Source organism: Bemisia tabaci, chromosome 6 (genome assembly GCF_918797505.1).
Source record: "Bemisia tabaci chromosome 6, PGI_BMITA_v3".
Lineage (NCBI taxonomy): Eukaryota > Metazoa > Arthropoda > Insecta > Hemiptera > Aleyrodidae > Bemisia > Bemisia tabaci.
In genome coordinates, this window is record NC_092798.1 from 33,354,779 (window position 1) to 33,382,651 (window position 27,873).

Consider the following 27,873-nt stretch of genomic DNA (forward strand, 5'->3'; position numbering starts at 1 on the left):
AACACACTGGCTTCTCAAGACGATTACCTTGATGTGAAATCAATTCACTGTTCGTCTCAAGAATTCTTCTTACGTTCAATCGTACGACATTGATATTTAAAATGAACTCAGCAAATCAGTGATCCTTTAGATGATGAGTTTATAGGGATTCAAATGTTAAATGGCACAGTATTTTATGCTAGATGGAATACGCAAGTGGGAAAACGGGTTGCTCAGTTAGTTGAGGGTCATAGAATGTAATGGAATCTAAAAGCGCCAATGACGTCAGCGTCAACGATCGCAACGGGCACGACAGAATCGTTGGTGGGCTCTTTAACTCATAGCTCTGTGCAGCACAAGCTCTCGTCACATGCCAACGCTCACGGTTAGCGCTTAATTCCTTGATTAAATGTCAAATCTCGCTTTTCAATCTTCTCAAAAGGAGCTATATCCACTTTTAAAATTGTTCGTTATGCAGCTTCCACGAGCATACCGCATCTTTCCACTTGCACATTGTTACCTTTTAGCATGAATACGTCCAAATGGTCTTACACCAGAATTTGATCCTATGGTTCTCGCAATGGAGAATTCAAATACTGCGACTGAATGACGAGCGATGAGGTGGATGTTAAGTTGTGTTTATCTGTTGCAGGGAAGAAGCCGCGCTACCGATTCCCGAGCATGTTCCCGAACATCGACGAGACCCACGGCGGGGACGACGTGGCCGTGTACGCCCGGGGCCCGTGGGCCCACCTCCTCACCGGGAGCCACGAGCAGCACCTCATCCCGGTCGTCATGGCCTACTCGGCCGGCATCGGGCCCGCCGCCTCCATGCCGCACGCCAGCGCCGCAGCCCACCTCCGCACCTCCCCCGCCGTCGTCTGGGGCCTTAGCCTAAGCTTAGTACTTATCCTTTACTCTCGCGAGTTCCCGTTGTCGTGATCTGTCCATTAAATTGTTTGTTGTTGTTAAATCCCTTGTTCATTTCCTCCTCACCCTAGGTCTTGACGTCAGAACGCAGGATGGTTCGACTGAATGGTAGAGCCGAGAGTCCAGCAGTCTGATTGTTGAAATTTTGTGTTTGTCTGGTAGACATAGATAGCACAGGTTATAAAAGGCGGAGCACGATTGGTCGGCTATGCTTATCGCTGCTTTATCGTGCCTTTGTAGGGTGGAATGGACGACATATTGTCGGAAACTTAAGAGGTGCCTTTAGCTTGCCGTGAGTTCCACCCGACATAGGCACGACAAAGTAGTGCTAAGACATACTCATCCAATCACGCTCCGCCATTTAACTTATGTCATCTGTGTCTACCCGACGAACACAAAATTTCAAAAAACAGGGTGCAGACCGAGACAGAAACGATCTATATAAAAAATTCGGTTAGAGAAGCTAATTGAGTCGGTCAGTTACAAAAGGGCTCAAGCGCCATATATAAAAAGACGAAAAAAACAGCGAAAACTTTATGAAACAACCCATTTTAAATTGCAGATTAAGTACACGGAGAAAAAAAAACACGGCTTTTTGACGGTTACCATGGCAATGATGTCACACGGGATTCCACGGTAGTCGAACCGTGGATTTTGGTAATATTATTGATGAGCACAGTGGCATAACCATGCTCATAATAGTATGTCTGTGCCCAGCCACAGTAATATTACGATGAACACGGTCATACCACCGTGCTCATTGTTCTAAGAATCAAAATCCACGGTTCTACTACCGTGGAATCCCGTGACATTACTACCGTTGTAACCGTAGAATAACTGTGTTTTTTTTCTTGGAGTAATAATGTGATTAGTCAATTCATCGCTTTAATATTTTAGAGCTCTGAGATTTATAAAGGGTCCATTAAACCGTCTTGATTAAGCAGAGTACCATCATCCGAATAAAATCCCGATCACTGACCTGAATATTGATTCTGATGGCAGAAATTGAAATAAAAAATTACAATATCACGGGTTCAGAACAGCGTGATGTAGATACGAGAAATTGGAGCTCAAATGTTTAACACTTGGGCCCGTTCGAGAACGAACGTTTCAATTGTCGTCGGGAGGATTCCGTTCCCGGATCGAACCCACTGGCCCAATTACGGCGCGGGGCGTAAATCATCCGCCGGCCGGGGCCTCGCCTCCGGAAGTCCGAAGTCAAGTCAAATACAACAGTTATTAAATGGATACCTACCGGGGGCTGAAATTGTAAATGAGTTTGGACAAGAGTGAAAGGTAAATAAAATAAAGGGCGAGTAAAAGTGGTACCCGACGAGGGGGGCGGGGGGTTCCGAGCGAGGGGAGCGCGAGACAAAAGTTGCGGCTGCAGGTCGCTAGGGGCGGGGGAGGGGGCGAGGGAGTCGAGTCGCCCAACATTTGTTTTTCATCTTCGCTTTAATTCGAGCGGGGGTCGGCGACGCGACTCCACTGAATGAACAAACTTTCGACACTTTCTCTTCACTTTGTAATTGTAATGAAGGTAATAAACGCTCTTTTTTTCGCGCCACTATCGTTCTCCCGGCTAATTTACCCCTTGTTTTTTTCTTCTCGAGAGCGCTCCGTTTAGAAGGACCGGAGATAAAAGCCCCCCCCCCCCCCCCTCCCCGGCGACCTTCGGGCAGGACTTCTGTCTCGGATATGAGAGTAGATTACGGACGACTTTCCCACCGTGGAGGAATTAAACCTCCTTTCCAGTCGGGAGGAAATTGAACGCTGGTGAGAGGGTTCCTATTAGTAGCGGCGTAACGAGAGAACGTAGGTTTCCCGTAACGTGAACGTTCGATGAACTCAGTAGTGGAAATTATCGATTAATAATCTAGGATTCTACCGAGAGGTAAGTAAAGGCATTATTATTAATATTAATTACTATATGTATGATACGAGGTGAAGTTGGGGGGCCGGGGTTCGGCCTGATGGTGGGTGGGCTGCCTGGGACTGAATCGAGTTGGAGCTACTATCGTCTCTTTAGTTTGAATTTTCTACACAATTTTCTGGTCGACACGTACGACCATCATACATTTTTAGTCGCAAATTTTAGAAAATTCACCAAATATTATTAAGGATTTACCTTCTTTACATTAGAGAAAAAACATTGTATTATCGGTGATTATTAAACGTTGGAATGGGTACACAACACCCCCCTGTCCCCCGTATCATCCACGTATCTACTTCAGACACGGCTGCATGGCTGACCTTGACGGCCCGGTCCATATCAAGAGTCGGGTTCTGCGGGCTGGCTGATGGTTGAAATGGTTAGACAAAGCTGTAGGCAAAGAAGACAAAAGGGGTATCTAGGGATCCTATTGGTGAAAAGAGGTGGTTGCAACGGGTATATGAGGAAGGTAATAGAATAAAGAATGGCAACCCCCGAGAGACCCTATAGTTAGTCCATCATTTTCGCCCTTAGTCCATTAGCAACAACAGCATTTCAACCAATAGGATCGCTCCTCACTTCCTATATCTACTTCGTCTGTCGCTGTGTCGATCTATTTCAACAATCATCCCGCAGGTCTCCGAAGTTTCATACGCTGCGCCGCCGGCACCGCATCAGAAGCCTCCATAATAGGTTGTAGGTCCTTAGGATGAAAATTTAACGCAAAAGCAGCGGGGGTTTGAACAGCATGAAAAGAAGTCAGACATTGACACTAATTAATAGAGGATTAAACACGGTTTTCAGTTAAGTTGATAGTAAAGCAAAGATGTATTGTCGAGATCAGTTTATGGCAAGACGAAGCCTAACTCGAAAGCAAGAGAAATAGGCAAATTCAGCAGATTCGGTTTTATTCAGTGGATGGACGCGCTACAGACTGATCTATATCTGGGATCAATCATACCATAAATTTTGGGATCGCTATACTTCTCTAAGTAAGCTGCGATCAGATATTTTTCAGTTAAGTTGATAGTAAAGCAAAGATGTTTTGTAGAGATCAGTTTATGGCGAGACGAAGCCTTACTCGAAGGCATGAAAAGTTGGCAAATTCAGCAGATACGGTTTTATTCAGTGGGTGAACGCGCTACAGACTGATCCATAACTGGGATCAATCTTACCATAGAATTTGGGACTCCAACTTCTCTAATTAAGCTGTGATCAGATATGAAAGTCTGAAATTTAATATTTCTCCGGCGGATCACTTACGAAGTAAGTAGGTTTTGTTCGGTGGATGGACACGCTATAGACTGATCTATATCCGTGATACATCTTACCATAGAATTTTGGGTCGCTACTTAAGCTGTGATCAGATATGAGAGCCTGAAATTTAAAAATTTCTTGGGCGGGTCACTTACTGAATTAATAGAATAAGAAAAACGGCGTAGTAGCCCTCCTTATAGAACACAAGTAAAATTACGCTCTGATTAAACTCAAGAACGGCGGTAATAGAACTATCCCAATAGAGTGCCAGGGAAGGGCGCGGCTAGCTCCCACGCGAGTACCGAGATTTAATTAAGTTGGCTCCATAATGGTCGCATAATTGAATCCCGCTTTAATATAAGACACATGGCCGCCCCGAAGAAAATGAACGCAGTGCGAGTGCGGAATACATTCCCGGAAAAACACAAAAAACAATAAGAAACATCAATATTTATGAATTCGAAAATCCGGCGCGGAATAATGAAGAGACAAAAAAAGGGGGACGGGGGGACCGCGGGGCAGGGGGGGGGGGGGCGTCGGCGGAGGGAGGAAGATGAAGTCGGGAGCCAAAGTGAAAACTTGAAAGTTTTTTAATTAAAAATTGTAACGACTCCTGAAACATAAATAGGACATTAATAACGAGTAAAATGGCTCACGACTTCGAGAGTGATTTTGCTGGCCGGCAAAAACCGAAATGAGTTTCTTGCTTTTTTCCGCTCTCGCCCCGCGCGCGCGCCCCTCCCGCCAGACGCGGCGCCCTCCCCGCGACGGACATGTGCACCGTGTCCGGAGAGCGCGGTATCTCCTATTTGCCAACTGTGCCGATTCTCAATCCGTTATTTATACGTAATTTAACACAATGCCGGGTCTCTGCGGTCTGCGCCTCTTGCCTCCGTCGCTCCCGGCGAGGATCCCCCCCCCCTTCTTCACCCCTTTTCGACCACCCCCCCCCCCCCCCCGGTCTGTTTTCTTTCAATATCACCCGCTGACTTCGGACCTATCGCGGCTCCTTTGCGAATGCTCGTATTTACATGGGATGGAAACGCGCGGGACTCGAGGATATTGGCTTCATTGGGGATGTGTGGGAGGCGGGTGCCCAAGTTACTGAAAGCTGCCGCGACGGGCGTGTCGTCGTGTTTCGTGAACGTCGGAAGGAGAGTTGGTTCTGCTGCAAAAATATGCAATGAGAAAAATGAGGACACTTGAGAAGATTAAAATAACATTAGAGCTTGACTTTTTTGGCTCTATTTAAAATGCTTGACCTATTAGGCGTTCTTTTTCCCATAAAATAGTGTGGACTACCGCTATTTAACCATCTTGATTGAAATCACGTTGTGGCCTCTTGATGATAACGCAAAGGACCTTGCAAAAGAGGCTCTTCGGTTTACGGTCGAGAGTTTGGAGGATACTGAAAAAACTTGGAAACTTCCTTTGGGCTATGCGCTTAATCAAACTAAAACTGCGCTTATAGAAACTACAAACATGAATGAAATTAATATGATTGTAGATGCTCGTAACAAGGCAGGAGCAGTGATCAAGAAAGTTCCTAAAAACCTGCCAACAATCGAAAACATCACACCTAAGCTGACAAAGTTAGCTCGTCCTGAACTTTCCTGGATAGTGCGCTCAAGTACCGAAGATTTAGTGACCCATTACAAAAAGCTCATGAAGATTCAGCACGACGACGATATAGGTCATATGACGAGCCTATGCGTCGGCTTAGCGATGCTCGGTTGTATTGACTCCGAGTTCTATAAAGATGTGAAAGCTAAGATCGCTCAAGAGGTTGTCGTGATAGTGGACTTATCGATCGAAGAATTTGTAGAGGCTCATGGACTAGATATAGATTTAGCGGACTTATCTGATGATGACAACATGTCGCCGTATTATTGCATCTACAATAACGTGCGATTCGTTCCCTCTATAGGGGAACGGGCTCCCTGATCAGAATTTTTTCGTGCCCTGATTGAGGCCAGTATAATTCATTTGCAGTCCTCAATGGTTTGTAACGATCACAGATCCCACCCTCTCCCAAATTTCGCTGCGACATTTTATTCCGAGTGAAATTTCCAGAAGTGGAGGTGAGGCGAAGATCGTTTCGGTTGAGATTTATGTGCCTAACCTCATCTGGAGCAGGTATGTTTGGGGCCAAATGCCTGCAAACGTGTTACATTGCTCCGAGGAGCGAGCTCAACAATTTAGTTAACATAATTCAGTAGCTCCTAGTGTTACCTTAGTCGGCCTCCGAGTGGTGCAGCTGGGTCCGTCACGCTAGCTCTATGATCGGGATGTCCCGGGTTCGATTCCGGCCAGGCGAACCCGAGTTTGAATGGTATAAAAATATGTTACTGGAAAATCCCCAGTTTTAAAGATGTGGAATGACACATAATATTCCCTAGATAAAGTGGTGGTATAGTGCTGGGTCTACACTAATGCTGGTAGTTTCACCATAAATCACAAAGAAAACATGTAAAAGCTATTACATAATCAAAACGGAAAGTAACTTTTACACTTCTAGTATTAAAACATAACAAAAAAGAATGTTGTGTAAGAAAATAAGTAGCCTACGGAAATAATAGAATGGTAATAATGCACTTAATTTGCTCCAAATGAAAAGAAAGATGATAAACGGCTAACTGTCCAAGGAAAATCATATCTAGAGACGGAGGGGGATGGGACGAAGCGCAAGGATGAGTCCTTTGTGGCCATTTAAGTAGTAAAAAAAAATAAAAAAAAAAATAAAAAAAAATCACGAGACATGTATTTTACATACAAATATTTTTCGACCGGAGACTGGGTACACTATGGAATCAAGAGACTAATCATAGAAAAAGTGCCACAGTGAGGAGAAAAAAAGGGTGGTCGCATCGCGGGCATCTTGGAGTTTCATGATAACGTAGGTCGGTACGAACGGTAATTATCATCACTTTCCTTGGAAATGGTGTCGTTCATGGAAAAAGTCATTGCACATGAAGAGTTTGAAGTTATATTTTAGATTGAACCAAGCAAAAAAACACAAACTTTATACAGTCCATTTTTCATACATCGTAAGAGCGACACGCGTTGCGTCGGCTGGATCACTTTTATCGAAGTTTTTTTCCCCAGCTCGGATTTGTAACGTACCGCTGGACTTGACTCCCCTCCAGTGGCGTGGCGTGCTTTGCGACATATCGATTGATCGACCATTTAAACCTATGGAAAAGGATCGAAAAACAGGGTGTTCGCAGCGAACACCTTAATAATCGATTCTTTACCATGGGTTTAAATGGCATAACAATCGATGTAATCGCTATTCACGCCACGCCACTGCTCCCCTACCCTTGTAACGTTGTAACCCTTGTAAATTTTTACCCTCGTAGTGCCCCGGCGTTTTTAATGGTACAATTTCAATTTTTGACGTGCTCGTAAAACAAGCGAAATTTTTAATTCAGGACGTGCACTGCTAATGAGTATGAAGAAATTTTGACGCCTGTTTCCTCATCTTATTTCAGGTAATTTTATTGTATATTTTCCAATTTGACTTGATAGTATTTGACTCAGGTACGCGGTGTTGCCAATCATGGTGGCAGCTCAAATTCGGATTTGAGCGCGGGACGCAAGTCGTTTTCGAGATTTTTGGACACGGGACGGAAGTCGTTCCTTTTTGACCGCGGGACGCAAGTCGCTAGATGCCCCCGCCGCCCTCCACCCTAAGTGCGTTACGTAATACTTAAACGGCGCTCAAATTTTGACCAAAAAAAGTTACGATTTCACTCCAAAATAGGTATTATATCGTCGGGAATGAGGGATCTCTTGGACCCTGGTGCGGCTCTTTTTCTTAGCCGGGCAATCGACTCAATGAGGATGCGAACCCTCGCTGGCTGCGCTCGCAGGGGCAGAACCGAGAATGAGGAAATAGCATCACGCAGCGGAGGAATGGCAAATTAAAATTCCCAAATGAGTATAATCTCCCTCCTACACTGCTATTCGTTAGTGTCGTTCCCGACCTCTCCCTCCCCCGCCGCGGTCCGTCGAGCCCTTTCGCTCCCTCCCCGTTTATTTTTAATCCCCGCCACCCCTCGTGTTGCGCTTTTCCTCGGACATTATTTTCCGCCTTCGACTGCGTTTTCGCTGTTCTTTTCTCTGGTCGCGGCGTTGCCGTAATTACATTGGCCTTACAATCAGAATTGAAGGTTTTGATGATCGGAAAAAATTTTAAAAGCTGAAAACAAATGGACTGCGTGTAGCAGAAAGGAACAAAGCCGCATCAGCTTTTACGCAATTTAAGTGGGTGAATTACTTTTGACGAGAGAACATTCGTGCGAATTCTTTGAAAATTTTGACACATTTTCATCGTACCATGCAGATAATTCACTGAAATTTGCGCAAAAATCCGCAACACCGTCATCATGTAAAAAATTGAATTGCCCAGTTAAATTGGGCAATAGCTGATGTGGCTTGGCTCCTTTCAGCTTACCGCGGTTTACGTAATGCTGTAAATTGGAGTGTTCCTTTTTTGGACGGAGTCAACTGGAATCAACCTAACTCCGTTTAACGTTGTGTAGTTCTTTGGAAGGTTTTTTCTGGAGGCTTTTTTGTGGTCCTACTTTCAATAGAGAGCCAGGAACATGCTGCCTTTGAACAGCGAGTAAACATCCCCTGGCTTAAAATAAGTCAGTATGATGATTACTTGTTAGCGAAAAAAAAATGAAAAAAATAAGTTTGTCAAACTTCGATAATCCAAATATTGAAAGAAACAAAGATTGAGCTTGAAACCGATTTTTTCTTTAAAAATATGTAAATTCGGACCATGCTGAAAAAACTGTGTACAACAGAACGTTTCTTTAACACACTACACAGTTCTTGCACACTGTCATTCGAGCACGGCCTGAGTTAATATATTATTAGAGAGAAGATTGACTACAATCTCAATCTTTGTTCCTTTCATTATGTGTAGCCAAAACCATTCAGCCCGAATGTTGAGTGTCCTTTGGACTGTGCAATACGCAGTGCTCATGATAATGAAGATAGGTAAGAAAAGTGCGACGAACAATTTATAAGTTCCTGAAGGAAAGTATATCAAACTGCGGGTTACTTGGAAGAAATCGTCTGAATCTCAAATGATGCAGATAAGACTAGAAAACTCAACAAAGTCATGGAACAGAATGTGTCCAGGAAATAAATCGATCTGCTTTGCTCCGAATTCTCCCCGGGACCCTCGGAATAGACGCGTGCAAAAAGGGTAGTCATTTGCATTTATTCTGATAAACATAACTTCTTCTGATTTTTGGCAAATAAGGTGACATAATCAATTAATAAAAGAATGTTTCGTGATATTTTTTAACACACGTAAAGACGATAATGGTATGGTCAAGAACCCACTGTAATTTCGAATTAAATTGAGATATGCATTGCCAAGAGCATAGAACACAGAATAGCTCCAGGTTCACGAACCAGCATTCTGGACAATTTCCGGTGACGAGAACTAAGAACTCAGCAGATTCAAGGAAGAAAGAAGATTCGACCAGCAGAGACGCCTTAACCCAGACTTTGGAGCACTCAAGGACAAGGAACCAGATCCAGACCACGCCGTCAAACAGGTCACGTAAATTATTTTATCGACGATTAGTGTCCCTTCCCAGACCTTTGTATTATTTTAATTGCACGTTATTAGCCTGTGATACTACTTTGCCACGCGTACGCGTAGTACAAATGTCTAGGTAAAGAAGAAGCCGTCGCGACGACTCGGAAATTACCAAAGAAAGCTAATGCTCTTTTAATATTTTGTTCAGATTTTATCTACATTTTATCTACATTTCATCCACATTTTAACAATTTTTTACTGCCTTTTAACTTTGAAACAACATGATATATCATCAGTAAATGAGCCGCCCTCTTACGCCAGAAATTATCAGCCTAGATGATTCGTTTGAACTTGCTGGAAATTTATCAACTGAAGGATCTAGGAAGCTGATTAGTGCCAATGAAATAATGACAGATGTTAATAGTATCTATATTCTTCAGATAATCTAACTCCTGACATCTTCCTCCGTGTAGTTTATAATAATCGTGAACCTGAAAAAGAGAGCTCCTTGGCCATTCCCAAGAAATTTCAGCCGATTCTAACCCATTTTTCGCGGTACATATTCAGGTATGAGCGATATCAGTTACTACTGAAAACTTTTCGGAAATCGTCAATAAAGCGAAGCGTAAATTGACCAAACAAATCGATTCAGGCGAAACTTGTAGCTGAAAAAGCTTGCGGTATCAATAAACAAATCTATCAATCAAGGTGAGTTTCTGCAAAAAGAAGATTTACTTGTGCGTTGAATTAGCTTAATACCTTTTCCAATTTTTTCACGGTAAGCCTCATATTTGTATATGAAAACACTCTTATTTTAGTTTTTTTTTAATCATTTCTGGGGTGGGGAGCTGCGCCTCTTGGCCGCTATTGACGCGAAGTATTAGTATTGCGGCGCTTCGGCTAAGGTGGCGTGTTCGAGTCATCGTTGCAGTTGAAAGCGCCTTCAATCAAGCTAGCGGCAATACGGGCATCACTCGAGGTCGAATAGTTATCTCCTGGCGCCTTCCGTGCATGAAGTCAAACATCGATGGCTGCTCCTTAATCTGCGTTACCGTTCCATGCTTAGGCAATGAGTTACACAAAACGTGATACAAAATGGGTGATTAATCTATTCGGAAAGGCCAGACTCCGGAAGTTGGCGTGCTCATGAAAATATCAATACGAATGCAACGAAAATTTACTTAACACAGTCTTTCAATTTGAAAGGACTTTCATCATGTGTGCGATGATACAATACATCACCTACATTAACACTAATATTTAAATAAATGTAGATATTTAACAGTAAAAATAGCTTCCTTTACATTACTCCCTCACTGGAAAAATAACATATTGGATCTAGAGTCCAGGCTCTTAAAAACATCGACAAGAAAAAGTACTCTTGATTCAATCAGAATCTAGCTTAAATCAAGAACCAAGCCTCTTAATTTAAACGGTTCGTTTTGATTCAAGCAAAAATCCGATTGAACCAAGAGTATTTTATCTTGTCAATGTTTTCAAGAGTCTGAACTCTAGATCCAATGTGTTCCTCCCCTCCCCCAGTGCTCTGCACCCCAGCGTCTACGTGCACCTAACTTCTTAATAAGAGTTTCGGACGGCATATTTAAACGTACAGTGTCACTTTCCTTTCGAAAAATACCTTTTGGTATATGCCCAAAGTGTAAGAAAATATAAAACATTACGCAGCGCGGCTGCTTACAAGATAAAAAAAAACAACTGCATCGGTAAAATTACCAGCAAAGTTGTTACAAGTATCCAACTTCCGAGTCATATCGCACCTTCAACCTTCAATTTTTGCCGTTTCCCTTGACCACAATGTCAGTGAAAAAGGATACGAAATTAGTATCTATTTGTAGCATTGTATTGATCATACTTTGCATCTACTTACAAACCCGCAAGAGCCATAGCAATCCGGTTACACATGGCGTTACATAGGATGAAGCTTAAGAGCTTCCGGCACTTGAGCCCTTTCGTAAATAAACGGCTCACTTAATATTGCAATACTTGGAGAACTTCCCATGCAATTACGAGAAAAATCGACGACACGAACAGAAATCCGGCTGCCGTGCGCGGAGGCCGTTAATTTTTCCCGGCGACTTGGGCGCAAATCCCAGGGTATTTACGGGAGTATAATTGGTGAAAGCGCCAGTCAATCCCTTAACAATTGTTTATCGGATTAGGGTAATGGGGGATCGCGGGCGTGGCGGGGGGGCGCAGGTTGCGGAGGGGGTGCAGCTTTTCAAATTTGATTTGTGGAGTCTTCCTCGGATGAGTTGGTCGCCGCATTAGGCCCCGGCAGCGCCCTGCCACGCGGCCCTGCGTAATTGGTTTGCAGGATTGGATGGAGGATCGATGCCACGGTTTCTCCTGGCTCGATCTCGATACTGCTGCCGATCTAAATCATGCGTGAATATGCAAAACTGGAACGAAATAGTTCGGTGATACTGGGGAGAATGCCCTAAAAAGGGTCGATAAGTCCTCCTGCGGATCGATTCATACCTAAATCGTTGTCAAATGAACTTGATCGATACGTCGAAGGCATTATCGATTAGTCAACCATGTCTGTAAATGGTATCCAATAAATGTATTTGGTTAGAAATTAAATTAAATCCATTTAATTTTTCAGTTCTAAAGTAAACTGTGTATTGAGAATTTTGTTTTTTCCTTCGCCCCGATTCCAGTTGTCAAGCCCTGTCACTTCAGTGGCATGCTACTGAGACAAACCCCGAAAGGCTATGTTCCCGATGCTTCCTGCATTGCAAATTAACCTTCTATCGCCTCTGTAGCTATATTCTTCTTTCAAACCCTAATGTCTGAGTAATTATCTTTCCTATCCCTTGAGGCCTAAATTTCTCTAGAAATCTAGCTTCAATCTCAATAAGTGTAACACATATTATATAAATTAAGTAAGTCTTTTCCTTATTCCCCCAGGTTGAAACTGTTGCCAGTAAGAGAAAGCCTCTAACAGAAGTAAATAACAATAGCAGCCATTGCAAGTTAAACAAAAGGCGGCTCTTCTCTAGCGCAGATACGTCGGAAAAAGCAAAAGTAGAAAGTTTATTAAATTCCAACTCAGAGGTCACTGACATATGTTTACCCGTAATGGATGAAAGGATTGAAGTTCGTAAAGGGTGGAAAGTGATTGTAGACAATAATTCTAAGAGTTCAGTGGCAAGTGTGCCAGAAATAAGTCCAATTTGTGACTCAGCACATACCCCAACTTCACAAGATCATCTAAAAACAAAATTCACAACTCCTGAGTCCAACACTTCTGCATTAGGTGCCAAACCAACTCCACCCCTAGAAACTCAAGACTCACAAGCTGAGACTCCTGTTCAGAAATTTTTTTCCACTCCGTTAACATCTCTAAAAGGCACCGCATCAACTCCGATCGATGGAGATGAAACCAATCCCTCCTTTGATTTGTTAAATCCCACTTCAACAAATCAACTAAGCTCTGTTCAAGAAAAATTGAAAATCCCTCCTCTAAACTCCAGCTTATTGCTAACAGGTGCTCATACACAACGTAATAAAATTCAGGCAGAAGTCACCCCTGTTACATTGCATACCGATCAATCACCTGATGAAGAAAAGCATCCTTTGGTCAAGTTTTCAAGAAGTATTGGAGATGGCCAAGCTATATTACCTACGATGCTACAAAACTCACTCTAAATTAACTGACAAAAGAAGGAATGAGCTAGCTGATTTAATAATACGAAAATAATTTGGGGGCAACCCAAATAAACAAATATTGGCCTCCGATTTTTACCGAATCACAGATCAAATTACACAAGTTTTCCCCCTGGAACGGAATGATACATAGTATGTTCCATCATTCGCTGATAAAAATAGAAGGACACTTCCACGTAGGAAACTATATAATAAATACTTCAATATTTGCAAAGAATACAAGAATGATGGAATTCGACGAAAGGAAGTAAAAATGCTTACAGCTCAGGCTTTTATCCGGAACACCAAAAGCGGAACGGCTGCAAGCTATACCTTGCAGTAAGCTTTCGCTGAAAGTCTCAGTTGCAATTTTCCCTGTATGTTCTGCAAGATGCCCAAAGAAGCAATCAAATTTGCATTCACTGAAAATGTTTCACTTTTACGCAACTAGTCCAATTATGAAGCTGATGTGAAAACCAACAATGTATCGTTAACTGGCATCAAATAAACTTACTACTTTAATAAAACTTCTGGATTTTTTGTGCTAGACAGTATCTTGTTTAAAGTTATGCATTACTGTTTAAAAGGAATATTTGTGTATGACCTAGTAGAAATTTTAAATCATATTATTTCTCTTCCTGATAAGTCCTTAAAAATTCTAAATGATCGCCTTGAAACTATGATTTTAGACCAATAGATGGTGGGAATAGACCATTAGCAATTTATGCTGAAGAACTCTCTGGTGACAAATTGAAAATGACAGCTGCTGAAATCATAGTTTTCTTGACTCATTTGGGGCTAATAATTGGCGATGAAGTGCCTGAGGGTGATCCATTCTGGGAACTGTACTCATTTATGCGACAAATAATGGACATTGTCTTTTCTCCATCCATTTCCTTAGAAAGTGTTAGAAAAATTAGTTCCCTTGTTGAAGGGCATAATAGTTTAAATCTTATGTTATCAGGGCAGCCTTTGGAACCTAAGTTTCACAATTCGTTACATTATCAGACCTATTTTGAAAAATTTGTTCCTCTTATTCATCTTTGGGCAATGCGTTTTGAAGTAAAGCACGGACAATCTAAAATGGCAGGGGATGTGATGGCATGTCGCAAGAATTTAACCTACTCTTTAAGTCTAAAGCATCAATTACAGTTTATGAGTCTTCTTTTGAGTGATTTTGAAAAAACCCTTAGTTGAAATGAGTCCTAAAGCATTTTGGATTAAAAAAGATGACATAGAATTACCATAAATGTGTTTCCTTTCAGGAACCACGTACCATAAATGCCTCACGACTGCAACGGCCTCCCTTTAACAAGGGCTACTCCCCATATCTCTTGATGTGGGGGGGGGGGGTGAAAAACACAGTCTAGTTAGGTCTGATTATTCAGATTGGCCAAAATCGGTGTGAGATAGCCATCAGCCCGTGCTATGTTATAAATGCCTAACGACTGCAACGGCCTCCCTTTAGCAAAGGCTACTCCCCATATCTCTTGATGTAGGGGGGGGGGGGGGGTGAAAAACACAGTCTAGTTAGGTCTGATTATTCAGATTGGCCAAAATCGGTGTGAGATAGTCATCAGTCCGTGCTAAGTTGGTGTGTGTTTCCTTTCAGGAACCACGCACCATAAATGCCTAACGACTGCAACGGCCTCCCTTTAACAAGGGCTAACTGGGGAACAGTCTCTTGCTGGACCAATGCCTGGGCTGCCTGTGGTTCCATTGGAAGTCTCAAAACTCGGTTTTCTTTCTTGATACTCTTTCGTACCCACTTTTGCGTTCTACTTAAATCTGCGATTTACCGTGGTTCTTTGTTCTCAGTTGTTCTAGGAGAAAGTCGCTTCAGACCGCCTATTAATAGCATCAAATAACCATTAAAACAGTCATTTTCAGGACTACTTCCCTTCCGGGATCTAGATCTTCACTTGCTTCAATACCAGACTCTCTCTTTTGGACCTAAAGAATGAATTTAATCTCATCCTTCTAAAAGATATTAATTGTCCTGTTATTATTACCACAGTCTTCCAGCGTTTTGACAAACCGGAACTAAACAAGCTGATAAATTCTATAGACCTGACATTTCTGGATTCGCTGAAGTTACCTAACTTTGAAGTTAATGATTCACAGAAGTTTTTTATGCAAATTGTTATAATAGCTCGGGTATTATACATTTGAATCCTAGCGGCAAGTCAAAACTAGCTAGTGAAATAGTACGAAAGGTTTGTAAAATTGAAGACAGTTCTATTTCTTCTCCCAGACTCCAAATTGAATATGAAGTTGGTATGAGTTTCATGGGATGAACAGCCTTCTGTTGAGGCATGTCCAACCCCAAACCCCGGGGAAGCCCTAAAGCTCAAGGCTTCTGCACCTGCCAAATCCCAAAAATTATGATAGTACTCTCTCTTGTTTTATCTGTTATTACAGATTTAAACTTTCAAGTATTATAAGCCACCTTATGAGATACAAATTGACTGATATGAATTGTATACTCTTGTTTTGTAACTGCTATGTATTACCTCTTATATTGTCTTTCTCTTCGTATTTTTGAAAACTTTTCTGTAATTTTGTTTTTTTGAAAAAAATTCTCATTTTCTAAAAAAAAGTCCCCTGCCGTAAAGGTCGTGGCGAACAGGTTCCCCGTCAAAGTAGTTGTGCACTTAGTGTTCGGAAATCCTCTGAATTTCCAGGTCAGGCTACCAGCTCTGCTGTAACGCCTGTCCTGGCAACCTTTGTGGGCAACCGTGTCGAATCCATCCAAGAACTTCCCTCTGACGTCATCTGGCGACACTGACGTTCACAGCTGACAATGCTGCAGACTGCGCTTTCCCCGGTCTCCTCTCTCCCGCAGATCTTCCAAGTCATTCCATTTAGTGGAACGGTCCAGCTTGGTTAGCCGAAGCTCCGGAGGAATGGCCACAATTCTTACCGCCGCAAATGGACGAATCTTGTCTCGAAATGAAGGCAATAGCCCCTGTGCTGGTCACTAAAAGGGTACCGCCTCAGTTCATCTCCTTTTCTAGCTGGATCAAAGGACTGAAGATAGTCAGCTGGGTCCTCCGGTTATGATGCAGAGAAAATGAGGAAAGATGAAATCGCAAGAAGACATTGATAATTGCATAATGGAACTCAGTGCTGAGAGACTAGATGGCAAATTGAGCCTACCTTAAATTGGGTGCATTGAAAGGGGCGGCAAGCGGGCTGGCGAGGGACGAGCAGGTCCAAGAATGCTGTAAGCTGGGCATCCTAAGACATTATGCATAAAATCGGATCTTCCGATAGATTTTTCATCAAGAATACGATCAAAATTGAGTTCTGCGCGACAAATTGCTTGAGAAATACATTTATTGACAGGTTAAGGGACTAGGAATGTCCGTGATATCAGAAGCGCTGCGCACGATTACCGACCACTCCTATAGACCCGATCCAAGCACGGTTAGGTCAAACGCCATGATACAACTATTCGTGCTTGATGGATGTCCATGCTGCATACCCAAAAATTGAAGGCGTTTACGCTTTCTTCGTGCCGACCGCTTGCGAGCCGTTTACATCATTGCATTCTGTCAGATGATGTAGTATTTCATTTCGCGCGGAACGAGATTGTGGAGTTCTTCGATTACGCATTTACACTTAGTTGTCACATAATAGTTGGGAGCATCGTTTTCCTTCCACACAAATCAACATGAAAGAATCGAATCGGCGCATCATGGCTCGAATGTTTCGCACACATTTCACCATTCTTTAACACAGGGGCTCATCTCAATTTCCACGAGAGCCTTCCGCTCCTTACATCATAGAACTTTCGGGGTTCAAATTAATGGAGCTGCGCCCTTGCGTCAGAACTGTTACAATTTCAACGTTACCAACCAGTGGCGAGGCGCGAATGGTCGATAATCAAAGCCTCCGCATTTGAAGCTACGGTGAAGAATCGATTATGAAGATGTTCCTTGCGAACACTCTGTTCATCGATCCTTTTCCGTAGGTTTGAATGGCAGATCATTCGATATACCGCGAAGCACGCCGCACGACTGTTGCCAACCGGCGAGAACGGCCACCGGGGTCCAAACGGAGTTGCGTTCGGCAGGGACGGGCGCAAGCGAGACGGACGAAATTTCTAAAGGAAAAAGTTTCACCGCGATCACCTGAGTCAACTCGCAAGTTCTCGGCCGAGCCGTTAGGTTCCCTTTCATGTTTGAATTTATTTATTTACTTTTTTCATCTTATTTGCTTCTTCCCTTTCATCCGGAATTACTTATTATTCAAATGAGTTCCGTGCGGTGCAAACTTGTAAGTGAGACGATGCCCCGCGCTCCGGCCCCAAACTCGATTTAAAACGCGGTTAACGTCTTCGGCGCCGCGTCCGTTGTTCTTTGCAGTGGCGTGGCGTGAAGGATCGATTATCGATATATCGCTATTTTAAGCTATAGTAAAGAATCGATTACTAAGGTGTTCGCTGCGAACGCCCTGATAATCGATCTTTTTCCATAGGTTTAAATGGCATAACAATCGATATATCGCAATTCACGCCACGCCACTGGTTCTTTTCGCGATGCGCGTCCTCCGGGTCTCCGGCGCTGAGCAAGAACGTCGTATCGGAGACACAACGCTGCCAAATGAACCAGTAAGTTCGAAAACACACCAACTCGGCTTTTTTTCGATTTCCACTTTTCTACGGTTTAGTAACACTTATGGATAGAAGCATCTGCGCGCAAAAACTAAATTTCGAAATTGCAATCGGAAGTGCTCGAAACAGCGACGGGAAAAGGGAAAAATCGAAGTATTTCGTTGGAAATACCGATTTTTGGCCATTTCAAGGGAAACGGATGACCATCCGATTTTGCGGTTTTCTTCTTTCGGTTCAGTATACCTTGTACCGACAAGTTATATAAATATTCAAGCGTTATCCAGGTCGAAAAATATACATTTTTCAGAGCAGACTATGAAAGATTTTCTTGTAAGATAGTTGGTAATAATAGTAATAACTTCGCCCCTAAACCCCCCGATGTAATGCCCACAGGCGGTTCCGGGGCTTCATTGGATTAGTTCTTTTAAACTTAAGATACTTATGAGATAACTTATGAGGTCTATGAGGAGATCGGAGATTTGGAGATCGACGATCAGACGCCTTTCGAGTTTCAAAGGACGCTGAACGCGCAAACTTTCAAAGAAAGTTTTCCCACCTATGATCCAGCTGAGCCTATGATTTTGCCAGAAGGTGTAGACAACGACCTTGATGAAATCCTTTCTAATGAAGGAGAGTACCAGCCTCAGTCCCCACAACAAGATGAGGCTCCTCCACCTATGGAGTGTGAGGTAGGCGAAATCAATATGGATGAAATAATTGAACTCCCCCCAGTCAACATCTGTCTTAAAGACACGAATAAATTCAGTTCCACATACGCAAACGATCTGGCGTATCAGATAATGGATGTTGACCCAACTCGTGAGGTCATGTTCTATAGACCAAACCTGGACCGATCGCTGAGAAGGGGTAGAAAGAGAGCGTTTTCCGAAATGGAGGACGAAGATCAGCACAAACTCGTAACTGCCATCCAGCGACATCTCTATATGTCTGCAACCCAAAGTAGAGATGCTCGAAATCAGTTGAGCGCTTTAATGATAATCCGAGAAGATCGATTACAACAGACGGTTGAACAGGTCTCAGACCTAGGGTACAACATTTGCGATTTCTCCGAGCAGATCTGCATAAAGCAGAGAATCCTGTTTCTGCCGAAACCGAGTACGCAAGCCGTCACCCAATACAGGGAAATGGTTTTCCAAGCGTCTCATCAAGGCCATCTACAAAAAGAAGGGAAGGAAGGACGACTGTAACAACTACCGGGGGCTCTCAGTGACCGGGACAATAAGCAAAGTGTACGGGAAGATACTGAAAGCGAAGATCGAGGACGAATGGCAGGGTCACGAAGCAGAGGAACAGGCTGGTTTTAGAGCTGGCAGGTCTACGATAGATCATCTCTTTGTTATTGTCCAGGTCATTGAGAAGAAAATGGCCGTAGCTCAGGAACTGCATTTAATTTTTGTGGATCTCCAGAAGGCGTATGACAGTGTGCCGTTGATGAAACTTTGGGAGGCCTTGGAAAAATCGAATTTTAACGGGGGGTTGATTGACGCTGTTAAGCGATTTTATGAAGGGAGTTTTACCAAAGTTAAGTGCCATGGGGGGTTGTCAGCGGGATTTTATGTTACTAAGGGTTTAAAACAGGGATGTTGTTTGTCGCCAACATTATTTAAAATTTATCTCGAGTGCGTGCTAAAAGAATGGAAAAAGAAATGCTCTGGTATGGGTGTCCCCTTGGGTGATCTCGAAACTCTGTTTACTCTGTGCTTTGCTGATGACCAGGTGGTGGTTGCTCAAGATCAAGATGACGCGGAATACATGATGCGCAAGCTAGTAGAAGAGTATCGGAAGTGGGGTCTGGAAGTCAGCATATCCAAATCTGAGAAGATGACTTTTGGCGGTGATCAGCAAAGCATTGAGTTGGAGGATGGGCAGCAGATCAAAGGCTGCGAGCACTTTAAGTACTTGGGAGTGCGGTTGACCCAGGATGGAAGGACGGATCAAGCTATCAGGGAACGGAACACCTTAGCAAGGAAGGCTATAGCGATGTTAAATGGAATCCTCTGGGATCAGCGGATTTCCAAAGATAACAAGAGGAGGATATACAACGCTGTAGTCAAAAGTATATTAACATACGGATGTGAAGTTTGGCAGCTGAAGAAACGGACACAGGATATGCTAAGAGCAACGGAGATGGATTTCTGGAGAAGGTCAGCTGGAATTTCTAGGAGAGATCGGGTCCGTAATGATAGAGTGCGTCAGATAATGGAAGTCGAAAATGACATCGTGTTCGACGTCATGACCATACAACTTGTTTGGTATGGTCATGTCAATAGGATGACGGAAGAGAGGCTGCCAAAAAAGATGCTTGATTTGGTTCCTCCTGGGAGGAGACGTAGGGGACGCCCAGTGAGAGGTTGGCGACAGGGGGTGTTAAATGAGATAAGAGATTGTCAACTCCCTGATGACCTGTGGGAAGACCGAGCTTTGTGGCGATTAGGCGTCGCACAGCGCCAAAGAGCGCTATAAAAGCGACTCATATATATATATATCTCTAAATATCTAATAAAGCATTTAAAAAAAAAAAAAAAAAAAAAAAAAAAAAAAAAAAAAAAAAAATAAGACTATGAAAAATCAGTATCTGAAAGTCGCTGAGAACGAAAAAACGCCAACTCTGAAATTTTTAGACGCTCAATTCTCTGTCATCGAACATGGTGTATCGATTTCAACTTTGTGAAAGTTAGTACAGCCGAGTAGAGAAACTTCCCTCTGAAATTGATGTACCAAGCACCTCCCAAGCGAGAACCCCTCCAAGGCCCATTCCCAAAACCCCAGAGTATCGCGTTGACACCCCTCCCCATATTCCAAACTATAAGCCAACTCCCCTTTTGTCAGTTCCTTCTTGTTCTTATTCTTCTCCCATCTCTAAATGTCCAGCCTCTCCTTCTGTTACCCTTTCAAGTTCTTCTAATCTCTAGACTTCTCCTCCGTCTACTCCCCCCCCCCCCCCCAGCAAAGAGGAAAAGAAACAGAAGAAGAGCCAGTAGGGCACATCGGCCGGTGAATCGATTAGTAGAATCTTCAACTCAAACCTGTGATTTCCTACTGTCTTGCCCAACGTGCTATGAAAATGAAATGACGTTCTAGCGATTAGACTTTCCCAGTATCAGTTCAATGATCAGATTTCTGACTTTCTGCGAGACGCACGGTGACGCTTTGAAGAGGAAAATTCAGCAACGTCCCGTTATGCATAAACTATTTTAGCTTGTGCTGGAGTTTCAAACTCTATGTTAGCGATGACGAGGGAGCTCGCTCTTTAATTTCGGTCGAGTATCTCTCGCCCATCGCAATTGGATAATATTTTTACACACTAGTTTCGAGATTCGAGTGCGCCTATTAAATTGGACTATAGTATGCAGTAAAAAACTACTATTCCGCAGAAGCAACAGCAGAACCTGTCAAATCGGGGAAATGTCGAAAGTGCGTAGCTCTTTCGACATTTGTCAGTTATATTTTCATCTTTTGCTTGTTGAGTTGACATCGTGTAGGTAGTCGAATACATTGAATTATTTTATCATTTTTACTTCGTTAAATACAAGTCACGCACCACTGGCCATGAGGGGGAGGGGGGGTGGCCATTTGAAAATTTTGAGTTGCCTACCGCCCTCCTCCCCCCCAAGGGAATCAAAAACTGGAAAGTGCCTTACAATGTTTCCCCCTCAATACGAGAAAAAAACGTATTTAACTGCAAGTCGATATGATATTAGATTTAGAACTTACAGTTATGGCCAGTGGTGCGTGACTTTTGAATACCCCTGTACATACATCATCCACCATGTTGTAACCACTTGTAGACCGCGTCTCACGAGAACGCACCAAGACGCTTTCAGTTCAAATCAGGAAAAGAGGTTGGAAGTTTTACTCCACCATAAACGCATTTGAAAAAATCAACTTCGAGTCCATGTTTCAACTAATGACAATTTCTATGGGCTGTGAATGACTGGTTAAACTCAAAATCACTCATGCGTAATTCGATTTTTTGGGAAATGTGAATTAGTGCCTCTTTGTTAAACCGGTGTTGGATATCCGAGTCGATAATTGACCGGAAGTATTCTACTCAGGGGCCCAAGATGGAATAAAAATTTGGCAGTTTAACATCTTGCACTTGAAAATGATGCGAGTGATTTCAGGCTCAGGATTTTCTGTTGAAATTCCGTAGTGGTGGAGTGAACGTAACGCTTTTAACGTTAAAGGCGGTATCGATCGCTGTGAGGAAGACGGCGTTGATGTAACTGATACTTGTGCAAAACCCGAGCTAATCACGGCGAACCCAGCGGGGAGGTTTCCGGGCTCCAACCGAAATTGGCCTGGCTCTTAGCGGCACTCCAGTTCCCGGCTAAGAGGAAGTCGATGACGGGATCAAGCCAGGAAGGAGCCGCCAATCACCGCCGGGTCCTTCTTTTTACGGAAACGGCATGCAGCGTCAGCGAATTTATCTCCCGTCATTATTAGCGGCTCTGGTGCTTGCACTAGAGCTGCTATTCCGGACGGTCCCAGCTGGGGAGTATCAATGCAGCATGTTACATTGTAGAGACCGCGCGTTGGTTGATGGGAATCGGCGCCATTTTCGGCTATGTTCCTTGTCATGACTTTATTTTATTGCATACTGTTTTATTGTTAGTCAATGCTATGTTGTGTATTGTATTTTTGGAATCATGGTGATACAGTCAACAATTCAAAACTTGTTTGTGCTTTTATCTCGTGATGGAAAAAATGTACTTTACGTTCAAAATTTGAAAATTTGAATTTTAAAGTTTTCGCGGTTAAGGAAGCTTTAACTACTGGGTTGGAGCTTCCTAGTCATATTACTTGATATCAGCTGATAGCAAACAAAGGTTACCAGGGAAACCGTAAACGTCTAACAACTATCGTGGCCATTGGGGCGATTATTGAAATGATATCGACTGTATGTCGCCGCTTACGACAGGACATAGCCCTATCTTAACTGTGTAATATATCGCAATTCGATATTGTTTTGATTTTTAAAAGGAGCAATTCATTCATACAGTTCCGATTAGTTTTGGCGAACGGGCCCTTAACCTACGGCACTCGGCTCATGGGAATTTTTTAACTTGTCCTGGACGGACTCGTCTGTAGCGCCTCGTTCTTCGTTGTGTGTGTGATTTCGTGAAGAAGTTTCTATGGCAATTTGCTTTTATTTGTGAGCTGTTTTTTCACGGGATTTTTGAATGTTCTGTACGAATAAATTCGGTGAGTACCTCATTTATCCCTCCTTCCAGTAAAATTATTTCAACTTTTCCTTCTCCCTCATTCTGGACCCACTCATGGGCTGATTATTTTCTCATTCTTGAAACTTTAGACTGGCAATTTCTATGCACAATCTATAGCTCATTAACCTATAGTTCAAGAGTTCCTCACTAGTGTCTTGCTCTTCTTTTTTATTTTTAAAGCCTCAATGTATTTATAGAATTTCAAAAATTTAGCTTCGACAATCGAAAACATTTTTTCATCTATATTTTGTAGGCCTTTTTGGCAACACTATTTTCCCCGCAAATAAGCCGGAAATTAAAACGATTGCGTCCTTCGATGTACTTGACATTCAACTGCATTCAACCTGTTAATAATAAGAAATCAACTAATATTCTTTCATTTTATTGGTCTGGATTAGCACTGCTTTCAGAGAGCGCCAAAATTCAAACGAGCCAATCAGATTTAAATATTGCAAATCGCTACATCGAATGACATCATGATTCTTCGTTAAAAAATGGCGCTTTTTGCAAAATCTAGGGATTTTTTAAGTATATTTGAGCAAATCTGGGGATTTAGGGATTTTTAGCGAAATCTAGGCATTTTTTTTCTTCCCCGCTAGGGATTTAATATCGGAAGACTGGCTTCCAGTATCGTAGCGTTGATCGTCGCTTACTGTAACACCTCCATTCCTCAATTCCGGTGAGGAATACGTCTCTACCCTTAACTCAATATAAATATACAAATTGATAAGTGAGTGCTTTAGTCTCCTGAAAACAGAATTGCGAAACTTAAAATTGGAGAAAAATGATGAGTAAATGAAAAAATGGAACCAATTGATGGGATATGTCGCATGCCATTCTGACACAAAATATGGCGTCTATCGAATCACCTTAACTAAATAAAATAACCAAATTTTCAACTCTCAAACTATCAACTATCAACTATCAAATTTCAAACTATCAAAATTTCCAACAATGACAAAAATGATTGTAATATACCTATAATGTAATGAAATATACACGCTCTAATCATTTAATTTGTATTACCTTTATGTTATGTACCTACATGTTATACTATTTTTATAATAAATTTTGCCAACATGCTTTTCAATTCAGTCTACAACATTTCATTCCGACGTGGCAATAATGATTTATAATGCCCCTAATCCATTAAAATGAATTACAATAGTAATGCCGCATTATAATGTCGTATTATACATCGCAACGATTCATGTCCTACTGATTATTGATTATTGTAAGATGAATTCTGTTTTCTCTGATTGTATGTTTCATACGTGCGAAGCAAGTACGGGTCACTAGAAACGTGGTTCGTACGGGTGGCTGATGAAATTGATCTTCGAATACCTTTTGATGAGCTAGGGAAATGGAACCATCTGCATCTCATGGACAATAAATAGTTGCCGTAATTAAGGTCATCCCGTGATTAAGGTGCCGTGATTTAAGTCATAAATTCTTCATCTAATTCTTGATTCATCTCCAAAATGTCTGCTAAAGCTTTCATGCGCTTCTCCTTGTATGCATGAATGAGCAAATTGGGTATCGAACAAGCGGACACTTTTTGAAAATTTAGATGATTCTGGACAATATCGTACAGAAGTCCACGAGCTGCAGATAGAACCATTACCTCTAGCTCATCAAAAGTTATTCGAAGATCATTCAACAACCTCTTTGACAAGTTGCAAAAACTTTTCGTTAACAATAGTGTCACACGGTACTAGGAATATTTACTATTTAACGAACCTTATATTTCCCTGACTCAGTCCTAAATTATAGAAGTATGCGTTACTTTTCCAGCAATCCAAAAAAACAATTATACAAAAAACCAATACCTACACTTTCAGATATAAAAATGCAAATTTTTTGCAGCCTCGCTAAACGACTTATCAACCAGAGATTTTTTAGGAAGCGGACCTCCAAAGAGCTTTCAAAATTAAAAGTATACAACAAGTGATAATGCCATGTATTCGCCATATCAAAGCCCAATACACATTTATACACCGGCTACGTAAATCTGCTAAGTTACAAAACATGAATCGACAGTTGTCGGATTGTACATCAATGACAAAATGTGTCTAGGCCCTCATTCTTGACTACAACTACTGCCCCCAGAGCCGCTCTCCGACGCCAATGCGTTGGAGCTTCCTGCTTGTTTTTCATTATCAGGAATAACTTTTGACATGATATATTCAAAAGGACGATTCTTTCAACGGTGACGGGATCTAGTTGCTTTAATTGTGATGTGAGAGAAATGTAGCCTGAACCCTAATCCCCCCCTACATGATAAGGAGGAAGAGGAAAGGTAACGCCTGGACGGCTCACTCCAGGACTCAGATGATGAAAGGGCAAGCCATTGTAGCGAGAGCCGAGAGCTTAGAAAAAACGAAAGGATTCGAGTGTGGATGATTGGTATTAAAATCATGTTACCGTGGACCCCCGGCCTTGCAAGTGGCCAAGAGGTCATGGTTAGAATTACAGAGCGGCATGATACGTAAACCGGTGACATTCTAGCACAGACTTCAGAATCGTAAACAATAATTTAAACTTAAGAGATCGGGATGTAACGACCATACAAGATCGAGACATAAGGACCCCTAATAATTTATATTATTTATTTTTTGCAAACGATGCTAAAGAAAACGAGATAATTTCATTTCTTGTAAGGCTAGCAAAAAAAAAAACTGAAATCTATGTAACGAGTCTCAATTTGGATATTTCAAACCAATTTTTACATCCAGTCTCAGCTGAAAGTTTCCTGAAACTCATAAATTTACAAAAAAGTATTGTTATTGCTTTGACACATTGGCGCAATCCCGTCTCGAAAGGGGGGCGTTTGCGCGAACGTCCTGCTCCCTTCGCAACGGACTTTACGTCCGTATAGCCCGTAACTTTTTTTTCGGCGTTGAAAGTACGAGACTGTTGAACGACTTATCAAGACGAAATAAAATTAAAACTTTACTGCATGACGCCAGTGGTGTCCCTCCTTCCAGAAGGGACGCGTGTAATGGTCCCAATTTCGAAGACGGGACGCAAGTCGGATGCAAAAAGACGGATTGGTCGAGATTTTTCGAAGAAAAACTTACCGGCAAACTCGACGTTGAGGGCGAATAAGACGCAGACTAAGATGCACCTTAAGGGGATCGGAGCCACTCTCATGGTGGGCGGCATTAGCTCCGAATCATTTCCCACACACTCTGCATGTCAGCGGCCGTACTTTCGCCTCATCGCGTTATTCCAACTGCTGCGAACAGAACAAAAGTAACAATTAGATTTTCAAACGTTAAACTAGGGTTTTTTTAGTTCCAGGTTACTGATTACAGACTTGGGGGTAAGACCAAACCTTACGTCTTGCCTTCTAAAACTTTTGGCCAAAGCTCTACAGAGATATTTTGAAAATGAGAAGAAACTTCCGTTCACGAGGAGGACGCGGCGGACGCTCAGCACCGCCCCCACCCGAACCCGAAGAGGAGTTGGAATACACAAAGCCAAACCGAGTCCCCAGGACTCAGCCACGCGGAAACCAATCTGGTAGTCGTGGCCGTTATCAGCAGCAAAGAGCTGATTAATTTCACATCTCGAAGAATTGAGAATTTGTTGATCGTGTAGCAGAGGAACTGAAAAATCGCCTCTTGCCCGGCGTAAAAGATCAATCGTCCGCATCAAAACAACGAGAGACAGTCAACGCACCACGAGCCACCGTAGTACCAACCACTAGTCGTGGTCAAGGTTTTGGCACCTACATAACTATGAGCGCGATCTATCAAAGACCAGCAAAACAGATTCCGCCCACTGGTGATACATACGCTTTGTATTGCATTGCTCTTGCCGCAGCTGCGACAAAATATACTATGGTACAGCGCGAACAAACCTTACCATACGATAATGCATTCTCATTCTGGCCACGCTTCTCGGCTGATTCAATAAATGTCGTTTTGAGTCATGCTATCCTGCCAGACCCAGTTACTCGCGCAGTCCGCGCAACTGGAATATACTCGGATCGTGAAGTTCAATTCGTACCTTGTTTGCGCAAAGACACCGTCGTTGAAGAGGGGTTCGTACCACGACCGGAGAATATACACATTCTCAACCTCCGTAAAACCGTCGAATCATTAAATGACGTGAATAATCCAGCACAATACCGGAAACGTTTTTACGATCATTCGCCTCTACCAGCCGCAGAATGGGGTTTTGTCAACAACAACGCAAATTCGCCTCGATTCCCGATCTGTTCATTCCGGCAAATTATGATTTTGTTAACGATTTGCAAGCCGACTATGACCGATTCAATGCAAAGCAGGAATTCCTGGCAAATACTTATGCCAAGTACATATCGGCACCAATAGAGTATAACGGAACCGGAAAAGTTGACATTCTAAGTTCAAATGAGATGGAAACGTTACGCTGCCCGGACTAGCTGCCAGCGGAGAACGAGCAGACTTATTATATACGTACTACATTACAGGGAAACGTGACAAAATATTGGAATATCCGTTCTGTTCCACCTGTACAACAGATTGAAGCCAGTTATGCACTCCTTGGAGAGTTGCCAAGCACAGTTTCCCAGAGATATCCATCCTTCTCAAAAAGAGAACAAATCGTCTGCACTGAAATTAGCCTTAATTCGCAAATGTTTAACTACACTGTTAAAAATCCCGGCGCAAATATTACAACATTCATCGGG

At 42.6% G+C, this 27,873-nt stretch overlaps 2 protein-coding genes across 4 annotated transcripts in view; one reads left to right on the forward strand and one right to left on the reverse strand.

The window, feature by feature from the left end:
- Positions 1-952, forward strand: part of LOC109042661 (alkaline phosphatase) — a gene marked incomplete at its 5' end in the record, with an annotated part of 52,439 nt that extends 51,487 nt beyond the window's left edge. The window contains 1 exon segment of the mRNA XM_072301171.1: positions 632-952. Coding sequence (XP_072157272.1) covers positions 632-921 — 290 coding nt within the window. The 3' untranslated portion in view covers positions 922-952.
- Positions 1-27,873, reverse strand: part of LOC109042662 (Dpr-interacting protein beta) — a 404,914-nt gene that overhangs the window by 260,718 nt on the left and 116,323 nt on the right. For all 3 annotated transcript variants that reach the window (XM_019059547.2, XM_019059546.2, XM_019059545.2), the window contains exon 2: positions 26,276-26,433. In XM_019059547.2, coding sequence (XP_018915092.1) covers positions 26,276-26,360 — 85 coding nt within the window. In that variant the 5' untranslated portion in view covers positions 26,361-26,433. The remainder of the gene's footprint in view (positions 1-26,275; positions 26,434-27,873) is intronic.